The 22,463-nt window shown below is 33.3% G+C and overlaps 1 protein-coding gene and 2 pseudogenes across 1 annotated transcript; 2 read left to right on the forward strand and 1 right to left on the reverse strand.

Moving 5' to 3' along the window:
• Positions 1–9,175: 9,175 nt before the first annotated feature.
• Positions 9,176–11,718, forward strand: LOC114383284 (trifunctional UDP-glucose 4,6-dehydratase/UDP-4-keto-6-deoxy-D-glucose 3,5-epimerase/UDP-4-keto-L-rhamnose-reductase RHM1-like). The gene is made up of 2 exons (XM_028342915.1): positions 9,176–10,741; positions 11,223–11,718. Exons 1-2 carry the CDS (start codon positions 9,218–9,220, stop codon positions 11,664–11,666), a joined length of 1,968 nt encoding a protein of 655 aa, XP_028198716.1. The 5' UTR covers positions 9,176–9,217; the 3' UTR covers positions 11,667–11,718.
• A 1,512-nt stretch (positions 11,719–13,230) lies between these two features.
• On the forward strand, positions 13,231–14,946 carry LOC114383898 (annotated as a pseudogene).
• A 2,141-nt stretch (positions 14,947–17,087) lies between these two features.
• LOC114383444 lies at positions 17,088–18,647 on the reverse strand (annotated as a pseudogene).
• Positions 18,648–22,463: the final 3,816 nt, after the last annotated feature.

Here is a 22,463-nt window from a genome sequence, read left to right on the forward strand (position 1 = left end):
TTAATCGGAGATTTAGCAACTCTTGCCGGTCCAGAATTAACCAAAGTCCAAACATTTTGACCTTGATATTCTTATATTATATTATTACTACAATTAAGGAAGCATTTACTTTGCTCCTAATTAACTGCCACTGATACAACATAGAGTATCTAAAATATCCCATAACCTTGACTTTGTTTCATACTTAGTACAAGAAGGCCAAAAATCTTAGTTGGTCTTCCTACAATTGGTCCTAATCAGGCCACTAGACCCAGTGAGAGGATTAAGGTTCCCCATTTTAATCATTGCATTGGCAAAGTCAGTTTGGAAACTTGCAGGATCTGAGTGCAAGAGACCCTTTTTGCTCTGCAAGTTCTTGAAGTAAGCATTGTCAAAGGTGTTTGGGCTTGTGGTGTTAAGAGGGGCCAAATTGACCAGAGACATGTATTTGATCGTATATTTATATTGACCATCCTTATTTAAAAGGAGAAGTACGAAATGTTACCACCAACACACAAATTCTTTCGAACACGTTTTCTTACTGTGTGAATTTCACACATTTTCTTACTTTATTGAGGGTTTTTTTTTTTTTTTTTTTACCGTTTTAGGTGAATGGGTTGCATGCTCAGTACGTTGGTGCTAATTTTACTCCCCATATCATCACTGTTAATTCTGGAGAGGTAAGTGTCCGAAATATCTATTGTCTATAAGTTGTGCTCTTGTTATGCAATGCAAAATAACATTTCTGATATTCAAGGAAATAGCCAAAATTATTGTGGAATAATATTATCTGACATTTTTCTTGGGTGGAAGCACAACTTTCACCAAAATTAGTCATTGCATCTATGATCTTTTTTTTATCCTTTCATCCTTTCCCCCTTCAAATGTTTCCTCTGTTGATTTGTTGATTTGTTGCATGTTCATTACATTCGTGTTTTTTTTCCTGGGGATAAGTAAGGTACATGCTTGGATAAAACGTGCCATTAATATACTCCATATGGCAATTGGATAAAACCTGTGAATATCGTAGTCACTTAGTCAGTTATAACCTTTGGCAATTGAACTAGAGGTGTTGCTTAATTGACAAATTGAACTCCATATGAGTGGACTTTAGTTGTAGTGTATGGATATGAAATCCACTGAAAGCATATTGTGACCTGCGCCAAGCTACATCTTTGGTAATTGTGTAAGAAAATATGATTGCTCCTTGTGCTTTACTTTAAATTTTTCACTCAGTTATGCATTTGGTGATGTTAAATTAAATCACCACTCAACTCCACGTTTAGTTTTGATCATCATCTTCTTCATGCTCGTTATATTGTATACTGTTAGTGTGAAAAATTACACAGATAATGGATTAAATTTAAATTCGTATGAATGTTATGCAGTCAATCAGCATGTGCTCTCACTGGAAAGTATACTCCTGATAAACCACCAAGTGGCCGGGCCAAGGGGCAGAATTTATACTCCAGAATTAGTAGAACAAGTAGGTAACGTCATGATTGCAGCGGACTCGTCTTCCCCACAGGAGCCTCAGCATGCCTCTCAGGCACCACCAGTTTCTAATACTAACAAGAATCATAATCAAGAGGTTTCGTTCTCTCTCTCTAATAATTTTGTTAGTTGCATAACTTGATTTCTCCCCTTGTTTTTTGTTTTTTGATACTTGAAATGCAACGATTCTTTTAAAAACTTAATTTGGTTCTGTATTTTTATAATTGAGTATCTTAAACTCTTATTCCTTGTCTGAATTTCAAAACATTTTTTTCCACAGTAACAAAATTAATTCACCACACTCAAATATGTAAACTTGATACATTTTAATATATTTAAATTAAAAAATTAATTACTCATTTAATACTTATAATTTTTAAACTTATGACTTTTAATTCATATCCAACCTACAATGTAAAGAATTGCATTTTTATATTTACTGAGATTTTATTTTATTTTATTTATAGAACGTTGATCATAAATTAAATTTATTTTATATTCTTATATTATATACTATGATGATTATGACTTCTTTAATTTAAATATTTAATAATGTATATTGATAAACTTGTTATTCGGGGCCTTTCAAAATGAAAATATATTGATTCATGAGTCGAGAGTTGTGAATGAACCTGTCAATCTATCATTCATGGATATATTATGGTTTTTTAATTTAATTTATCAATAAACAATATATTATGGTTTCTACCAGCAAAATGGGGGGCAGGTAATCGACTGTTGCTAAATGATGTTCCAAATTTTGAGTGTTCTGAGTTGACTAGGTACATGTGAATAGATTAAGGTTTATATTTTCCCCTCCTTTGTGTCCTGCAAGTAGACTTCGTGAATGAAAAAGAAGTTTCTTTAACCTTGGAAGACGATATTGTGCAGACCCAGAATGATGTTTGCAAAGATTCATATCAGACATTTATAATTTTATATCTTGCTACAAATAGCAACTTCCATGAGAGGAAAAAAAGTTCTTCCTATAAGATATGAGTTGGTTAATACATATTTCACTTCGCTAATGTTGGATTCTGTAGTAAAGATCTGATTTTGATATTTACTTCATTTTTTTAATAGAATATCTATATGTTTTGGCTCATATGTACTTCGATTAACCAGCTATTGTTTTTAATTTGTGTTGCTCCCCGACTTACCTATTTAGTTTAAAACATTGAAAGCTAGTGCAATTAATTTTGAGGTTGCAGTGGTGTATCCTGAATGTTCTTTCAACTAGAGTGCCAATTTTAATTTTGGGTATAAGTATAATTAAGTCAGAGCAGTTAGGCAAGTTTGGTAGGAAGATATGATGTTAGTTATGGCATCCTTTTTACAATTTATAATAAACCAGGACAAAGCATAGTTATCAGTAGTGGCAAATAGGCAACACTACAGTGCTGTAGCTGAGTGGAGTTCCTGCTGCTTGCTACCTGTTGCAGGAAATTCATAGTTTAGCATTTTTGCATCGTACATGAGTTGGAAATTTATTTATAACTATTATAATAATAATAATCTTGTACATATTTCTTAGATGATTTTGTTCTTTATTTAATTTAAAAACTACCTCTAAATCAGACTATTATTATAATAGATAACTCCTCGACCGTTATTTACATCTTTTAATCAAAAAATAAAAAATAAAAGATATTGTTAGTTTTTTTTAGATAAAAAGTATTGTTAGTTAAGGCATGAAGTGCCTATTCCGCACTAGTAATTCATGATGACAATTTCAGTATAAAATTTTGGTAACAAAGCAAGGGACACACCCTTCCCCTGGAAATGTTTTCATCAAGACTTGACCTCTTGACTTAGTAACTTAGATACCTCATCTATATCCAATGCCACACTCAAGTTAAACGAGAGTGACTTTGATTTTGGGGGACATTAGAATAGGAAGTAAAATATAATTGACTAGTAACAGCATGGTGATATCCACCTGGCTTGGATAGTGGATATCATTGTCTTGCATCAGAGTGATGTACTTAGCATATCCATAGTCTATTGAGCAATCCAGTGCGCAGACTTGCAGCCAACAACAAATAACAAATGTTGTGAAAACTGGGCCTTTAGTCTCTATTGTGCAGACTTGCAGCCAATAACAAATGCTTGTTACAATTACACCCCGTCAACAAACACTGTTAGAAATAATGAAACAGATAGATGGTGTGATCATTCTACCAGTGCATTAAAGGCCCCTCCTAATTTATCACTCTGCACTACTTGTTACCTGTGTTAGGATTTTGTTTAATGAAAGTACTATAGGCAAAGGTGCTAAAAGGCGTGCCTAAGCCATTGAGGCATGGTGCACGAAGCTTTTTTTGCTTTTTTTAATCATTTTATGCCTGCTATCTTTTCAATGAGTTGTGTCTATCAAGTTAATAGTGTGCTGAACTTATTTATTTATGCTTGGTATTGTCGTGCATTACAGCCTTCAGACATTATTTTCTTACTTTCAGGTTTTGTCTGTGACATTGGATGAATGGTCAAGTGATAAAATAGATGCAATGATTGAAGTTGGAGGAAATTCTTCTGCTAATTCAATTTATGAGGCTTATTTTCCCAAAGGATATACAAAACCTGGACCAGATGTCAGTCATGAGCAGCGTGCGAAATTCATCCGGTTAGATATGTTTTCATCTAATAACTTTACACTGTACATCTACCATTCTTAGCATCATTTTGCTTGTTTTATAAATCTATTATATATTATATTTATGGTCACCATAAAATGGGTAAAAAATGTACTCAACTTTATATGATATAGATATGAACTTTTGTGTCCTCATTGCAATTTTTTTCTTCTCATGTTTTTCTTTTTTGTTTTTTTCCATTTGGCTTTGCTGAGTCATTTATGTTCAAGTTTCTATTTTTTTCTGGTACTCTTTTGAATTGCAGTCCATTGTCCTAGGTTGATAATGGGCTAACCGGCATTGCGTTGGGATATTGCTCATGGTAGCATCATCTATGATAGAAATCTGACCAGGTTAAAGTATGAGCGTCAAGAAAAAAAATTATATTTGAATATATTGTTATTGTCATTCATAAACAAAAAGCAAAAAAAATTTTAAAAAATTATCCTACATCGGTTATACAGCAAACTAATGTAGAATGCTTTAACAATTCTACATCGGTTATACGAATAACTGATGTAGAATGCTTTACCATGAGTAGCATTCTACAACGCTTGACAGCCACACCCGATGTAGAAAGTTGACGATTCTACATCGGTTATTAGGAAACTCGATGTAGAAAGTTGACCATTCTACATTGGTTATCAGGATAATCAATGTAGAATCATCAGCTTTCTACATCGAGTTTCCTAATAATCGATGTAGAATCGTCAGCACTCTACATCGGGTTTGGGTTGACACCTGTAGTGGAACCCAAGTCATTCTACATCAGTCGTTGAACCGTCATAGTAGGACGACGATGTTTCAACATCGTTGGCTACAACATCGGGTCAAAACCGATGTAAAAAGCCTACTTTGTAGTAGTGATGGCCCAGGCCCTCCACGTCAGTGAGCACCTCCACCGCGTGATAGGCAGTGACAACTGCTCCCCTGACTGGCGGGTGCAGTTCTATGTGTCCTCCTACGCCCGCACCGATCGATACTTTGCGAGCTTAGACGATATTTCTTGAAGAAGATGATCATCAGCATAAGGGAAGAGTCCCGAGTTCGAGAATGGGATTTCGAGAACTTTTTGGTGGAAGAAAAGATGAAGGTTATAAAGGAAACACGCAAACGTTTTAGAAGGTTCTTCTATCAAGAAGAGAATTTTAATTTCTCATCTCGTAGAAGGAAACTAAAATTCCACATTTTAGTTGTTTAAAATTTTGTTTTAAAATTCTAAAAATTTAAATTCTTGATAAAAAAATATTCAAACAATGAATTTTAAATTAAAGAAATTTAAATTATGTGATAAATTATTTTTTTCAGTTAAAATTCTCTATTCAAACACACTAATGTGTTTAAAATTCTCTATTAAATTCTCCTATTATATCCTTTTTTACAAATTCTGTTATTATCTTTAATGATAAGTATTAAATGAAAAGTAAAAAAATTTATTATCTTGAAAGTATAAAAGTAGTAAGAGGATTAAGAATTATTGTTAATATGAATTCATTATCTCCGTAAGAAACAAGGCCACCAATTACCAACACTCAGCTTTCGTTTCTCTTGCTCTAAATCCGGAACAATCATTTCATCCTCAGTTTCAAATTCATATGAATATTTTGTCAGCAGTTGTTTTCTCTTCTCTTTCTAGCTAGTTCTGATTGATTGAGGGCATCTAGGATCAGTTTATTTAAATTTAGTTGTTGAAAAAAAATACTTATTTTAATAAAAAATAGCTTTATATTTTTTTAATATATTTGTTTAAACTTTTGTTTAAAAAAATCTATTTTATGTTTGTTAGTAAGCAAATTCTACCTCCTTATTAAATAAGGAATTTAAAAAAATGCTTATTTTAAAATTACTTGTTTTAAGTTTAAACAAATTGATCCTTAGTTCCATTTCAATTTATGAATGTTTTTGTATGACAATTAGACAAGTCGGGGCGCACACACATGAATGGTATTGAGAGGTGAGAGCAAAGTTGACTCATTTAAGATTTGTTCTACATTACACATTATTCGGTACCACTATAGAGAATCAAGCAAGAAGGGAATTGTGCTTGTGGCTCTTGAAACAAATTGTAACGGATAATTACATTTTTTACAGAAATAATTACATTTAATTAAGAAGTGTAGAAACTGAAAATTCAGCATTAATAGCATTTACTTAGAATAATTATAGCTAATTAAGAGATGCAGAAAGTTAAACATTTTAAACTCTAAAATAAGAATTGCAATAGAAAATAGGTTCATGTAGTCGTAGCTTGACTAAAGTTAATGCTCATGCCAACATGTTATCATAAATAGATTTCGGCTTAACATGCTATCACAAAATCATACATCTGATTACATTGAACTATCTCAAAAATGAAACATCGATTAATTAATTAATTTTTTCATGTAATGATAGGTTATGACTAAATGACAATAAATCAAATAAAATAACATATTTAAACCAAGTTTGTTAATTTGTAGAAAGGGGTCTCCATCTTGATTACACAAACTTCGAGTTACACCAAATAATCTTAGTCTTCGGTACGCTATCAGTTCATCTGGTTAAGCTGCTGACCATTATTGTCATAAACATCAATTTCTAGGTTGCTCTTAATTGTTTTAAAAGTAAATTGCACCAACTTTCCCTGAGATTTGATGAAATTACAGTTTTCTCTTCATATTTGACCCCTACAGAACTCTCCTAAATACTCACAAAATTTACACTCTCCTCCTCTTAGCAATTAATATACGATTAAATATTTTGATAGAAAGGAGTCATGTGCATCTTTCAAATTATTTTAAAGATCATTGTACCAATTTTTTTCCACGCATGAACCAAGGCCAAACAATCTAATTGCTCCAATTCTCAAGTCCAGGACCCAGAAAGCTCGATGCTTACAATGCAAATCTTCTATGAATACATCCAGAAACCAATCAAAGTTTCTTATTCCAATATCATTTTGACTTGAGTAGACAAAATCATTGAGTATTACCCCCCCCCCCCCCCCCCCCCCCCCATCCAGTTCAGCAAATACAAACCTAACATCAAAAAGGAAATGATGACGTTGATTTAAAATAGAACCCAATAACTAGAAACAATTTAAAACACCAATCCAGCAAATAGAAACTAGTATTCAGAGAATCAAAAACATGGGAGTAAGGGAAAGGTATAGAATATTGTTGAATGTGGTACCGGTATTAGATATATCTTCTCTTCTTTTTTTTTTCTTTTTTATTTCTAGAATCCCTATTATAGTTCAAAACCAAAAATGAAAATGAGTGAAAAAAACAGAATGAATTTTGCTTTAAACCCCCTTCGCTTCAGATTCGATTGGACTACAGGGAAAAGTCCAAACTGACATCAAAACCTAGATCTGAAAAGACGAAAAGTTGACAGAGAAGGAAGCATAGAAGGAGGACGAAGGTGGTGGCATCGTATCCGATAATGGCAGTCTGGCAGAGCGCGGGTGGAAAATCATATCTCACCGGTGGGCTGTGGCTTCAGCTGCTACTATAGGTTTCAACTTTACCAAATTTTAAATGAATGATTTACAAATTTGTCCTACATGCTCATTTTATAGGGGGACTAAGATGCAAAATTACTAAAATTACACTAATAGGTTGCAGGCTTATTGTTTTATTAATATATTTCACCGATTGTAATCTACCATTATAATAATAGGTAAAAATCAACAAACATCCAATTATGACCTATTATTATAAGTAAAAATTAATTGATTCACTTTTTCTTACTTTTAAGATAATTCACCATAGTTAGATGTCAAAATCATTGTTTGATATGTATTTTTATTAAAAAAAAAATAATGATTAATTTATTGCATAAAAAATGATTAATTTATGTTCAACATCTATTTTCGTTAATTGCATTATAATATAGAAAGGACACTGTAAAAAAATTATCATCATTTTAACATGTACATAAATGCAAACAATGAAAAGTTTACAAGTTACATGTGGTTGTTAAATCAGACTAAAAATGAAGAGTCCAATTTAATTGATTAAATATGATGGATTAATTTAATATTATCTTTGATTCTCTTATTTATCATAAAAATAAAAAAGATTAAATTGTGAATTAAACACATCACTAATTAGAAGTTTATATCAAATTAAACTGTGTTAAATCATTCAATTCATCCAATCAAATTAATAAGTCATTAATTTATTTTCTCTAAAAAAATCCATTTCTTCATATTTTATGAATACTTTTTTATACATCTTATATTACTGAATGAGTGAATGTAAACCATTTTCACGACGTATCCTCTAATGCAACCAATTATTTAATAAAATGGTTAAACTTCAATTGAAATCCTTACCATTCATTTTTGGGTCCTAAATCATTTGTTAGTTTTCTATTTTTTGCAACTAGAACAGAGAGACACGTTTCTTTTCAACACTCAATCATTTTTTAATTACACTCTTAAATCCTAAAATTAAGGTCATTGTCTTGGAGATCAACAAGTGAGAGGTAACCTATTGAAAACCAAATTAAGCTTCAAACAATTTTCGGATCTTAGTCCACGTTTTTAAGTTATAGCCCCAAGTGGAACATCATGAGAGCCAATTAATCTCAAACAAACATTACTACTTTCTCTCTCCTCTTTTCTGATCATTGCACACCAATTGCTTCCATTTCTCTCAACCATCCCATGACCAAACCACAAAACTTAATGTAAGTAAAAAGTCTATGTGCTCTTGTTCTTCCTCAAGACTATTACATTACAATCATTAACAGCCAAATTTTCCTTTTGTCTCAATCTTAATTTATGTGCCAGAATTGTGTCTCTAGGATAATTGTCAAAGTATGATATGTATTGTTTTTTATGTAAGTAATGGAAAAGTGATTTTGTTCATTGTGAATTTGCATTACCAATACCATGTTCATGTCTACAAGTTGTAGCCCCTTATTGCCCTTTATTTGTTCAAAGGCTACTATTACAAATTTCATTTACTTAATATGTTTACTTTAATATTCATTTGTAGTACATGTTATGCTTCTTTTCCCTTTTCATTCTTGAGATTAATCCTTGATTCTTTTGTTCAGTAACAGAACATTGTAGATATAGCAAATCATTGACATAAAGAAGAAAAAAGTCACCAAAGCCAACCATGTATGAACCAAAAAATATTCTCATTACTGGAGCAGCTGGATTCATAGCCTCCCATGTCACTACCAGGCTAATTGATAGTTACCCTAGCTACAAGATTGTAGCTCTTGATAAAGTAGACTATTGCTCCACTTTCAAGAATTTGCAGTCATGTGCTTCATCACCAAACTTCAAATTCATCAAAGGTGATATAGCCACTGCTGATATTGTGAATCACATTTTGATAGAAGAGGAGATAGACACCATTATGCATTTTGCTGCTCAAACACATGTGGATAATTCATTTGGGAACTCCATGGAATTTACCTACAACAATATCTATGGCACTCATGTGCTTCTTGAAGCGTGCAGGGTTACCAATTGTGTCAAAAGGTTCATTCATGTTAGCACAGATGAAGTCTATGGTGAAACAGACTTAGAGGCTGATATTGGAAACCATGAGGCATCTCAGCTTCTACCAACCAATCCTTATTCTGCAACAAAAGCAGGTGCAGAAATGTTGGTCATGGCTTATCACAGGTCTTATGGTCTTCCAATTATAACTTCTAGAGGCAATAATGTTTATGGTCCCAACCAATACCCAGAAAAGCTTGTTCCTAAATTCATTCTTCTTGCCATGAAGGGTGAGAAATTGCCAATCCATGGAGATGGATCCAATGTGAGGAGCTACCTCCACTGTGAGGATGTGGCAGAAGCCTTTGATGTCATACTTCACAAAGGAGAGATTGGCCAAGTTTACAACATTGGCACTAAGAAAGAAAGGAGTGTGTTAGATGTGGCAGAGGATATTTGCAAGCTCTTTAAATTGAATCCTAAAGATGTCATTGAGTTTGTTCAAGACAGGCCTTTTAATGATAAGCGATATTTCCTAGATGATCAAAAGCTCAAACAACTTGGCTGGGAGGAGAGAACTCCTTGGGAGGAAGGACTTAAGATGACAATTGATTGGTACATAAAGAATCCTGATTGGTGGGGTGATGTATCCACTGCTTTAAATCCGCATCCGCGTTTTTCGGCTATCAATCTCTCTGATGAAGCTCAATGGTCCTTTCAATATGGATACTCGAGGCTTGCAAGGTCATATACTGAAGTTGGTAGAAAAAATTCAGGATTGAAGTTTTTGATATATGGGAGGACAGGTTGGATAGGGGGGTTGTTGGGAAAGCTTTGTGAAGAAGAGAGAATTGATTGGGAATATGGGAGAGGAAGATTGGAAGATAGGAAATCACTTATGGAGGATATGAGAAGGGTAATGCCAACCCATGTGTTGAGTGCAGCTGGTGTTACTGGAAGGCCTAATGTTGATTGGTGTGAATCACACAAGGTTGAAACTATAAGGACTAATGTAGTGGGAACTTTAACTCTGGCTGATGTTTGCAAGGAACATGGCTTATATATGATGAATTTTGCAACTGGTTGCATATTTGAGTATGATAAAGAGCATCCTCTAGGATCAGGCATTGGGTTCAAGGAGGAGGACAAACCAAATTTCATTGGTTCCTTCTATTCAAAGACCAAGGCCATGGTAATATCTCTGAAATTTTCCATTTCATCTTATTTATAGTAGTGCCATTGTAATATTTTTCTTTTCGGTAACAATCAAAGGTATCCTTCACTAGAGGTGATCTTACTAGAGTGACATGGTAGATTCTACCAACAAAAGAAATATTAGCAACACTTTATTTTGAACACACTTTCTCTCTTATTGGTTGGAATTTATCAAAAATCACAAAATTTTGTATTTAATGAACCTCTCATATAACAAAATTTTGTGGTCTCATCTTGTTTAATAAACCTCTCATAATATTGTAGTTTTCAATGAATTTTAACCAATTATAGAAAGTCCATTAGACAGTATGTTGCTACTATTCTTCCTACTATTAAACAAGAACATGACCAGTAATTATATATTGAGAAAAGGGAAAAGTTTAACTATGACACATCATGCATATTTATATTTTCTTGCAAAGTTAATCACATTTAAGGATATGGCAAAATACATGCAGGTGGAGGACCTTCTAAAAAACTATGACAATGTCTGCACATTGAGAGTTAGAATGCCAATATCATCAGATCTTAGCAATCCAAGAAACTTCATCACAAAGATTTCTCGTTACAACAAAGTGGTAAACATACCTAATAGCATGACAGTGCTAGATGAGCTCTTACCCATATCCATTGAAATGGCTAAGAGGAACTTGAAAGGGATATGGAACTTCACAAACCCAGGAGTCATTAGCCACAATCAGATATTAGAATTGTTTAGGGATTACATAGACCCAAAATTTAAATGGGAGAATTTTGATTTGGGAGAACAAGCAAAGGTAATAGTTGCTCCTAGGAGTAACAATGAAATGGATGCTTCCAAGCTCAAAAATGAGTTCCCAGATTTGTTGTCCATCAGAGATTCCATTATCAAGTTTGTCTTTGAGCCTAACAAGAAAACTTGAAGGTGTTACAGTTTTTTCAATTTTCATATACCTTTGTATCTAAATTTTTATGTGGAAGGCTGATTGTAAGAATTCAAACATAGGTTTATGTGTGCATTGTTCTTTTTGTAATTTATACAGTTACCATATTCTCTTATATCATACCTTTTGTAGCGTACAAGTTATCTTAAAAAATTATTGGCATTTTACCCATTTTGGATGAGTATTGAATAATGATTAACGTCCCATTGGGATTTGTTCACTCAGCATTCATTCAGATTTCAGCCTTATGATTAATTATGTGTATAATTAATTTTATGCTTAATTATTAACTTGGTCTTCAAATTATTTTAAATGATTCAATTTGATTCTTAAATGTTAAAAAAGTTTAATTTGATCTTTAAATTCTTAAAAATATATTAATTTGGTAACCATACTTTTAAAAGATTTAATTTGATCCTCAAATTCTTAAAAATAAATCAATTTAATTCTCAAATTCTTAAAAATGAATCAATTTGGTTCTCAAATTTTTAAGAACTTGAAAATCAAATTGAACCATTTAAATAATTTGAAGGCAAATTATTATTTTTTAAAATTTGAGGATCAAATTAAACATTTTAACAATCTACAAACTAAATTAAATCATTTTAAATAATTTGCAGAAGAAATTGATAATTGAGCCTTAATTTACTTCAAACTGGTTAAGAGTAAATAATTGTACATATAATTATCAATGTAGTTAAATTAACTACTCGTGAGATAAAGTTAATCATTATGAAATATTTTATTAATATCATGACACTATTAATTATTTGTGACCTAAGATTAACTGCTAATAGACATTTCAATAATATCATAACACTATTAAGTGCATCAATAATTATACAGAAAAATTGCTTGTGCATCATTGGTGTAAAACATATTTACACAAGCAATCACTAGTATTTTATCATGTCACTTAATTACTTTAATTAAATCAAATAAAAAATAATTTTAAAGAAGGAAACAATCCAATTAAATCAAGTAAAAAAATAATTCAAAAAAGAAGACAATCCAATATTGTTGCACGTTCTTGCTGTTACATGCACCTTGTAGCAAATATTTTTTGCACAGAGCACTGTGAGAGTATATTTTGGGATCAAAGAAAGAATCTCAAGAAAACCATGTGGGGAAATTGGATAGCAACAAAGATAATCCATAAATTTATGGTAGTCTTGTAGGAACAATTAAGGTCAAGGTTTTCTTTTTTAGCATTTTGAACTGTAGTGTAATGGAATACTTCAATTTCAATAAATAGAGGCTGAGAACCAATAAATGGTAGATTCACTTGTCAGCATTATCACTACTGATCATTGCATCTTTGGCTGCTCTCTTTCCCCACAATCCTTTATCTTGTTATACATCTGCATCAATATTGTTTATGTTAAAATTTGAGAATTTTCTTTTATCATTAATATTAATATATTTGCTCATTTTGGGTTGCTTGTAAAGTTAGTTTAATAGTTGTTTGTACTCGAGCAAACTGAAACTGCAATTCATATTGCTTACTTCCTAGCTTTGTAATGAGTGCTTTTTGTTTTGCCCAATGAGGAGCTTCTTAGTTTGTCCATATAAGCTCTCATTGTACCACTCTAAATATGTTGCATTACTAAAATATATCAAGTCAATTTTGCTCTCTTTCATGTGAGGTTTCTAGTTTATAATTCGGTACTTTTATGTTTCTATTTAGTCTGATAGCTGTTAGCTTTCTTCTGATAGCATAGTCTGCTCAGACCGTTGCACAGTCTAATAGTTATTTTCGCTAAGTCTGAAAGTTGTTTTGAGAAGTTGTTTTGCTTCAATCTCAAAACATTTTGGTTCAGACTTACATCCTTTTTCTCATATGCCATATTCTAACATGGTATCTAGAACTTAAATGATCTTTAAGGGATTGTGAAGGAGCAAAAAACTAGAAAAAAAATCATTGAGATAACCCACATAAAAAACCTCCAAACACAAATATGGCTTCCATTAGTTGTAGTTCTTTACCTCCACCTCCTATATTTACAGGTGAAACCTTTCATTTGTGAGCTACAAAAATAAGGACTTGCCTTAGAGCTCAAAGTTTTTGGGATATAGTGAAAAGTGAAAGTAACCTAACTACATTACCTGAAAACCCAACAAAAGCTCAAATAAGGAGTCACAATGACAAAATGGCAAAGGAAGGCAAAGCACATGATGACATTTTTATGAAGATCCTAACTCTTGAGACTGCAAAAAAGGCAAGGGATCAGTTGAAGGAGGAGTTCCAAGGGAGTGAAAGAGCAAAAAAATGTAGGGGCTGAAGTTGAGAAGGAAGTTTGAAGCAGCCAAGATGAAAGAAAGTGAATCTGTCAAAGAGATCACTGATAGACTTTTGAAGGTGGTTACACAAATCAGATTAGTTGGAGAGGAGCTAAGTGATCAACATGTAGTGGAGAAAATCCTAGTGTGTCTTCTAGAGAGGTTTAAGTCAAAAATCTCCTCTCTAGAAGAAAATAAGGATTTCTCTCAAATATCTATTCCAAAGCTTGTGAATGTTCTACAAGCCACTGAACATAGGAGATCTTTGAGAATGGAAGAAAGCATGGAAAGTGCTCTTGTGGCATACACCAAAGGCAAAGCCCAAGGCCGGAGCAGTCCTAGTAAAAAGTCATATGGTGGAAAAGAAAAGGAAGAAGAAGCAACAAGAAAGGAGGAGGTTGGTAAAAGTCTCCACCTTGTTCTTATTACAAGAAGAACAATCATAATGAAAACTTTTGTTGGTTCAGGCCTAGAGTTAAACGTAAGGCCTGTAATCAGCTTGGCCATGTGGAGAAGGCATGCAAAAATAAGGCAAACCAGAAAGCGTAGTCAACTCAAGCTGTTGAGAATCACCAACATATTGAGGAGCAGTTGTTAGTGGTTGCACAAATTATATGACCCACAATGCATCTTTAAGTAGCTAGATCAAACTTACTTCTCCAAAGTCACCATAGGCAATGGAGGGCATGTTGATGTCAAAGGAAAAGGAGTTGTTGTTGAAACTCCTTCAGGTATCAAATATATCACTAATGTTTTATTTGTGCCTGAGTTAAGCCAAAGCCTTTTGAGCATGGATCAAATGCTAGAAAGGAATTATTCCCTGTGTTTTGAAGATATGAAGTGCACTATATTTGATCCTTCTAGAAGTGAAATAATGTCTATAAAAATGAGAGATAAAAGCTTTCCATTAGAGTGGAAGAAAAAATACTTGCATGTTTTTCCAAGTGTTGTAGATAATTCTCCTCTATGGCATAAATGACTTGGTCATTAGGCCTGCAAGTAGTTGTTTCCCTTCCTCTTCTTGTTGATCATCGGCAATGTTGACATCTCCTTGTTGTTGATGGGAACATTACTAGAATTAATAGATTTAACATCGTACAATTAACATCGGTTATTGGAATAACCGATGTTAACAAACACAAGGTGGCATTTCTGTAAATAAGTTTGGGTAACTAACAGCGGTTTTTAAAAAATACCGATGTTAACTTCGCTTTCTTTATAAAACCCAAACGCCAAAAACCCTCTTTCCCCCGCGTGCTCTGTTGACGGACAAACAAAAGTTTTTCTCTACCGCGACTGTGAGCATCAACCCAAGGTACAGCTAGCCAAAAACCCTTCTTGATTTACAATCACAAAGGCCAAATCAAGAAGTTGGTCTACGTTCCTGTCTTGTAGCTCTTGATTTTCAAACAAACCCTTCTTGATTTTCAAACAAACCCTAACATTATGACAAGTTGTTGCAGGTTCTTGACAAGTTGTTGCAGGTGGTGAGGGACAAAGTTTGAGGGGTGTGGTTGGAGAATTAGCGAAGTTGTTGCAGGTTCATTATGACAAGTTTTGGTTGATGGGTGCTGCTGCTAGTTACGATAATTACTTGAATTTGGTGGGGAAGTTTCCTTCTATAGAGAAAGATTGGGATTTGCAGCTTCTGCCTATTACCTTGATCTGTTAAGCCTCTTTCCGAATCCTATCATCGTCCCAGGTCCAGTTAAAACTCGCTTTTTAAATATTATAATAATTCCATTTCGTGAACTTTGGTGTCGTTTATGTGCTTATGTTTATTACTTTTAAAATTTTTAATATATACCAAAGTTTGAAGCTCGAGTTTGAGTGTTTTTTTTAGGTTGTTAGAAATGTTAGTTGGAGGATTTCAATCCGGAAACTTTCTTTCTTCCTTCCACCCTTTTCCCAACAACTGGATGTATCTTATATCTCCTTCGAGTTTAAGTGTGTTAACTTTTTTATTTATTAATTTATTATTTTTCGTAGGATAAGCCTTGTTAATTTGAATAAAGTTTTTTTAACATGCACTAACAAGTGGTTCATTTGAGTAATGATGGATTCAAATCTCAAGTAGGTGGTAAAAAGGGTTTGAATCCTAACTTGTGTATGGAAAAAAATCTGGTTGAGAGCAGGTAACTCGCGTTTGAGTGTCTTCAGATTCCTTGAAAGAGATTAGTCTGACAAACAAGATATTCCTTCTGTTATGTGTAACAAAAAAAAAGTGTTTTTAACATTGCTGACATTTTAAAGCACATAGTTTGGTTTGGGTTTTGTGTACTAAAAGTAAAGGGTGTTAGTGTTATGTTATGGTGATTTTATTGCTTTTGAATGACGAAGTGGACACTGGATCTTTGTCTAAACTGTAATTTTTTGTTTTACAGCTTAATGGATTCATTTGTCCTACGCCATCAACCCCTCCCGCCTCAGACTCACCTACGAGGACGTGTGGCTCCAATCCGATGATGGTGTTCGGCTTCACGCTTGGTTCATCAAGCTCTTCCCTAATTGTCGAGGTCCTCTTCCTTCTCTTCTCCTAGATTTTCTTTTATTCCTTTCATCTTGTACCATGAACTTTTCTATTACTGTTACTTGAGGTTTTGTTTGAATTGGAACTGATTAAAAAGTAGCTGGCATGGCAGGGGAGAAATATAGATCATCAAGAAAATTAGGGTATTATTTCCTATGATTTGAGTGAGACACGATGCTTTATGCTGCTTGTGAACAAATTAGTAAATTAGTAAAGATCACATTCTTACGTTTACAAAACTAGCACAAGATTAAACGAAAGTACTTAATTATCAATGTCACATCATTCTAAGGAAAAATGTCTTTATACATAGAAGTTACACAAAAAGAGAGATTGAAAAGCCATGTCCCAAAAGAATAGAAACAAAACCCGAACTTTACTCTCTTATTATTTTTGTCTTAACATTTTTGCTTGAGCTCTTCACATGCATTGATTCAGGGACAATTAATAACTAGGCTTTCGTCCATAAATTGAATTATTACATCCACTATCCACATGAACATTTATGATTGGAAATTTTGCCTGAGAATCACACGGACGAGTCCAGCATACTCTGGCAATTTGATATTAAAAAAATTATCCTTTGTCATAGGCATATGTGAGAGAACAAAACCAATGAACGTTAATTATACTCCTTATGAGGAATAAAAAACTATCCTAAGTGCACTTGCAGCTCTTCTTCCTCTGTTCAATTCTCATAAACATCTTCCTCCATATCCTGCACTTCTAAACAACGCTTGCTTTATGTCTTTAGAACTCAGCATCGTCCTTTGCTCCGATTCCTATTACATAACAAACAAGATAATAGCATTGATTAAACCGCGCTTCAATCAAAAAACGCCATATAGGATGAATAGAAAATATGCAACTAAATAAGATATATTAGGCAGTGCCCAAAAACCATGGTAGTGATGTACCTCTGAGCATGAAGACTGCATTGTGAAATCATTGAAACAACTAATAACACATTGTTGAATCTCTAGGCCTAATGCTTCCCGAGTGTTTACTCCCTGCACAACAAATTTCCACCCGGGTGTCCACACTCCTCTCCACCTCAAACTGCAAAGACCAATATAGGAAAATATAAAAATCAATGCAGGACTGCACCATTATTTCAAAAAGATCAATCAGAGAAATTATTATATGTTTGAGGACCATTATATTTTAATCAATCTCCATGTGACACATAGCTGAGTCTTATTAACTCTTTTTGGTAAATTGAAAATTTCAGTTTTATATCACATGAAGATAGGTCGGAGTCGAAGGACTACGTAGTAATTTCTTCTTGGAGGTGATAGGGAAAATCCATACCTTGGGTGAATTTCTCACTAGGATTTCATTTGGTTTTACATCTTTGAAAATGCTTGCCATGTTTGAATCTACTTCTACTTCTTGCTGCAGATTGTTGATCTTCTCCAGAAGTTCTTTCATGTAATCAATAGTACTGTCTCCAAGTATAGATGTTCTATCCATTTGTGATATGCATTCAACACAACAAATTAGATCTACACATTATGTAAGTACAACTCTGATTGAATGAATGACTCTCACTCACTGCATAGTGCATACCTTACTAATTTTGGGGACAATTGCTCTTAGCATCGAGAGCTGGTCGTTTAACCTCTTTCTTCTTCTCCTCTCCGCCATTAGATTCTTGGAGGGTTGCCCCTGAAGCTTATTTGATCGGTTCTTTCTTTCCAGACCCGTTCCCATGTTGAAAACCAGCATTTCAGAGGATTGGGTTGGCTCCATTTTACATGTGGTTTACAGCTCCAAATTCTTAAGCTCTTCCCCAAGCAAACCCTGCTCCTCTTCTTCCATCATAGACAATATTGGAAATCCTCTTGACCAAGAAATGGAGCGGTATTGAGTGGAGTATCAAGGGTGCTATAGAATGAATCCATAATCTGTGGTGATGATTCATCAAGTAAGGAACCATAGATTTCACTAAAGGGGTAGTCGTTATTGTAAGTTTGAGGAACTTCTTGACCACAAGAAGAGTTTGGAAGGTAAGGTAGAGAGTTTTGATCAAAACAGTCAAAACTCCAACCATTAAAGAAGTGGTTTTCTTCTGTTCTTGGATTGGTGTCCCATGTTTCTCTTCTTAGAGACATTAATTCCTCCAAGAAATCCTAGTCTTAAAACTCCATATCTCTCTCTTTCTTTCTCTAAATGTTTGTATGTGTATGCTGTGAATATGCTAATTCTTTAAGAAACACACCTTTTGAGTTTTGAGAATACGTAGGGTACTATATAAGGATGAAGAAGTATTTAAATAAGGGGATACAGTAAGGCTTGTGGCGTATGGATTATTATATGCAATGAAGTATGATGATGATGTATTCATTAGAACCTATAGTCTAAGACAGAGAAATGGAACCTATAGTGGTTTAAACTTTAAACGCTAGGATTTGGCTCCTCTCAAGTGAATTAGTGCACTTTAGAGGAATAAGTATGGATACAACTATTGCTTTAAAAACACAACAAATGAGATTTTAATAAAAAGGACCAAACTTAGATATTGTTCTATAGATACTTTTGGTGTTCTTGTATATGTTGACCTTTAATGTGAACCTTTATTGTGTGGGTTAAACTCCAATTCTAATTAGAGGACTATACCAAAAGCACCTAAAGAACTACATCTAAGTTAGGTCCCAAATAAAAATCAAGTACATGCATAGCAACTCTGTAGTAAAGTTGTTACAAATTTACAATCTCTACTGCTGATTTTCTACTCTGTGTGTAAGTGTAAGTGCCAAGTGGCATAAGTATCATCAATATGATTGATAGGTGCATGCATGTATTCCTTTCCAGTTAAACCTATTAACTTCAATAATTATATTCTGCCAAGTGGTCCAATTTGAGGTTTAAGTGTAATGCAAACAAACTTTATTAGGATAGCCTCTCCTCTAAAACGCTATTAAAACTGTTTAAATGAAATTAATTGGGTTTAATTTGTGGTACTTTTTATTTTGATATAACAATTTGGATGAAAAGGCTTTCCTCGTGCAGGGGGGACCACTACACTCTGTGGATCGTTCTTAAATTTCTGGCAGAGAAAACAAGAGTAGTTGTTCATTGAATGGGTGTTTTACTGTTTTATAAATCTATATATACAGTGAAACAAGTACTACTAGTTAATAACATACCTTTACTCAAGCAAGTTGTCCCTGCATTCTCTTTTTCTTTTTTTTCCTATGATAGTTGTCAAAGGATTCAATTAATTGCAAAGTAGAAAAAGCATATATATGGATTAAAAATTTTGATTGGTTTAACTATTCATTACCTAAAAGCTGTAGAACCAATCTTGTATTTGATTGGTTTAGTTCATAAAATTAGAGAAAGGCGAGAAAACCCACCGGTTCAGAAAAAAGGTTGATGTAGGAAGATGCACTAACCAAAGACTGAGAATGAGGTCAGATCTCAATCTCATCAGAGCCAACACCAATGTTTCCCAATTTTCCCATCAATTCCCTGATGACAAAATTCTCACTTCATTGTTGGAAACTTCCTTAAGCCAACACCAATGTTGGTACAACTAAATTTGTCTCTGCTGTCAAGTTGACACTGCCCTCCTGTGCGATAATGGCAAGCTGTACATTCATCACTTATTAGCATACTTTAGTGGAGATATCTGAAATTAAACATGTTAGGCGTACGTAGTAACTCTGAGCACAGTCAAATTATCTATATAATATACAATGATGATAGTCTCAACTAAATTAAAAAAGTTTAATATGTGTTGATGTATGCATCATAGAGGACTGCGGTAAAGGATTAAAGGGGAAAACAAAGCTAATAGATCTAACTTTCAGCTTCATTCATGCATATTTAATTTGTTATTTATATATTGATATTAATTTTTTATTGTAACTGGATGCAATTCTGTTATGACAGAATTTGTTTGCTGCATAGTGGAATTAACAAGTTTGTGGAATTGGTTGTAATTGTGCGTTGCTAATGGCTCCCGGCTGCTGATACATTATCCCGGCTTTGGCATTTCAGATATCCTCTCAAAGGTAATTGGCCTTCGTTGTATTTCTTGTTGGCCTATTATAGTTATTGTTAGCTTCTTTTATAGGGCCTGTGGTGTTGTCCTGCTTCTCTGATTTGTCGTTGCTATCAATGTAACCTAATTAATAATTTAGGTACAACAATAAGTGTCAACAGCTATAAAAAAATATATTAATGATTAAAATTATGATAAAATATACAAGAGCAGTGGGCATGTAGTTTTAATACTATATAAAATTGCATATGGGATCCATTGATGATGATCTACTTAGAAGCAAGAAAACAGATGTATAGTACGTAATATATACATAGATGATTTTTAAGATGTTATGAGAATCTTAATAAAAAATCAAAATAGTGGCCTGGCCTGCACATGTTACACATTAATTCCATGTCAGATACTCTCTAGTACTAGTAATGGTATATGTATAACCTCACATCACTCGTTATTTCAGGTCTGAGTTATTGAGTTAATATCTCTTGATGCAGTTCTCAAGAATTAATATTGCATGTCAGTAAATGATAAAACCTCAGAGAGAGAAGCCAGAAACGATGGCTAGTTCTGAAACAAGTAAAAGACAACTAGAGTTAAATTTTGGCCCACAAATCTCTCTTAAGTGGAAATAGAATTTGGAGCCTCCCATTATAGGTGTCATTAGTACCTAAGCTAGTGAAAATCTTTTGTTTAAAATTTTGAGCCCCAGTTAATGATTTTGTGATCTTTTATTTAGCTAAATGAGATCTATTAGTGGATTGCATCTTGTCTGTTAGCTGATCATTTTGTCTGTTAGCTGATCATGTTAAAGAGATTGTTTAAAACTTTGGTACCACAACCAAAATTTTATGCTTTCAGAGTTTATTTATTCCTTTGGCCTCTGTTTGCTAATGGTAATAACTACAAAATAAGATTCTAAAAAAATTTCTGAAAATTTGTTGAGTTTGAATTCTTGATATCCTTAGTTCAATATATTTTTGTAATTATTGCCTAAGAAGTGAAATAAAAGATAAGATAAAGGTGAGCTATGAGAATTATTATATGGAGTCAATCCAATACTAAATACAAACTGTATAATAGATCCATATCAACATTATCAATTGTCTTTATGTTTAATCAACCAAAAATTGGTTCATATTAATGTAAGATTAGTAAATGATCGTTCAAATTATTCAAACTCTTGTTACTAGGCCCTGAACTTAATGGATTTTAGTATATATAATGTAATGTCATAATGAAATAGAAAACATAAAATTCCTCCATGAATAACGAAAATGAGAATGTAGGGGGAAAAAAAAGATCTTTGCAATGAGTGACAGTTTTCCAAGGATTTCAACGTACTAGATTTGCCTATCTTAAGTCAAGATATGTGTATCCAATGTAACAAGGTACCCATATCATATCACAATTAATTCAATCAAAACAACAATACTAGTCCAGTCATAAAAGTATTTGTTTAAATTTTTTGATTGGAAAAGATGAATAAAACCTATCATACATTACTACTTTTGTGAGTTGTGAATGCAACAGAGCTTGAAATTCCAATAACCCATCATGTGAACTTTTTTCAGGGTTGCAACAAGTGGAGTGATTTTCAACAATCTGGGGCACCGATTGCTGCTATATTTATTGATGATGGTTTCCAATTGCTCCAAACGAAGCTCCAGAAGTATGGGTTCATTGTGACACCTTCTACCCCTCACATATATATTAATAAAGGAGTAAAAATTCAAATATTAATTAAAAGTATTTTTAAAACATTTTAAAATACAAGCCTTTCAAATGGGTAAAAGGCTCACATTCACTTTCTTCTACATCATATTCAAACTTGTCCAAATAAATAATAAAGTCATCTCGGCTCAAAGAAGGCCATCTAAGTTTCATACAATTAATATAGAACCTATATCCTAATGTCACATCCTATTAGAGCGTGGTGTTCCCGTGTCCTCTAGCATGA

The sequence above is a fragment of the Glycine soja genome, chromosome 14, assembly GCF_004193775.1.
Source record: "Glycine soja cultivar W05 chromosome 14, ASM419377v2, whole genome shotgun sequence".
NCBI classification, from domain to species: Eukaryota; Viridiplantae; Streptophyta; class Magnoliopsida; order Fabales; family Fabaceae; genus Glycine; species Glycine soja.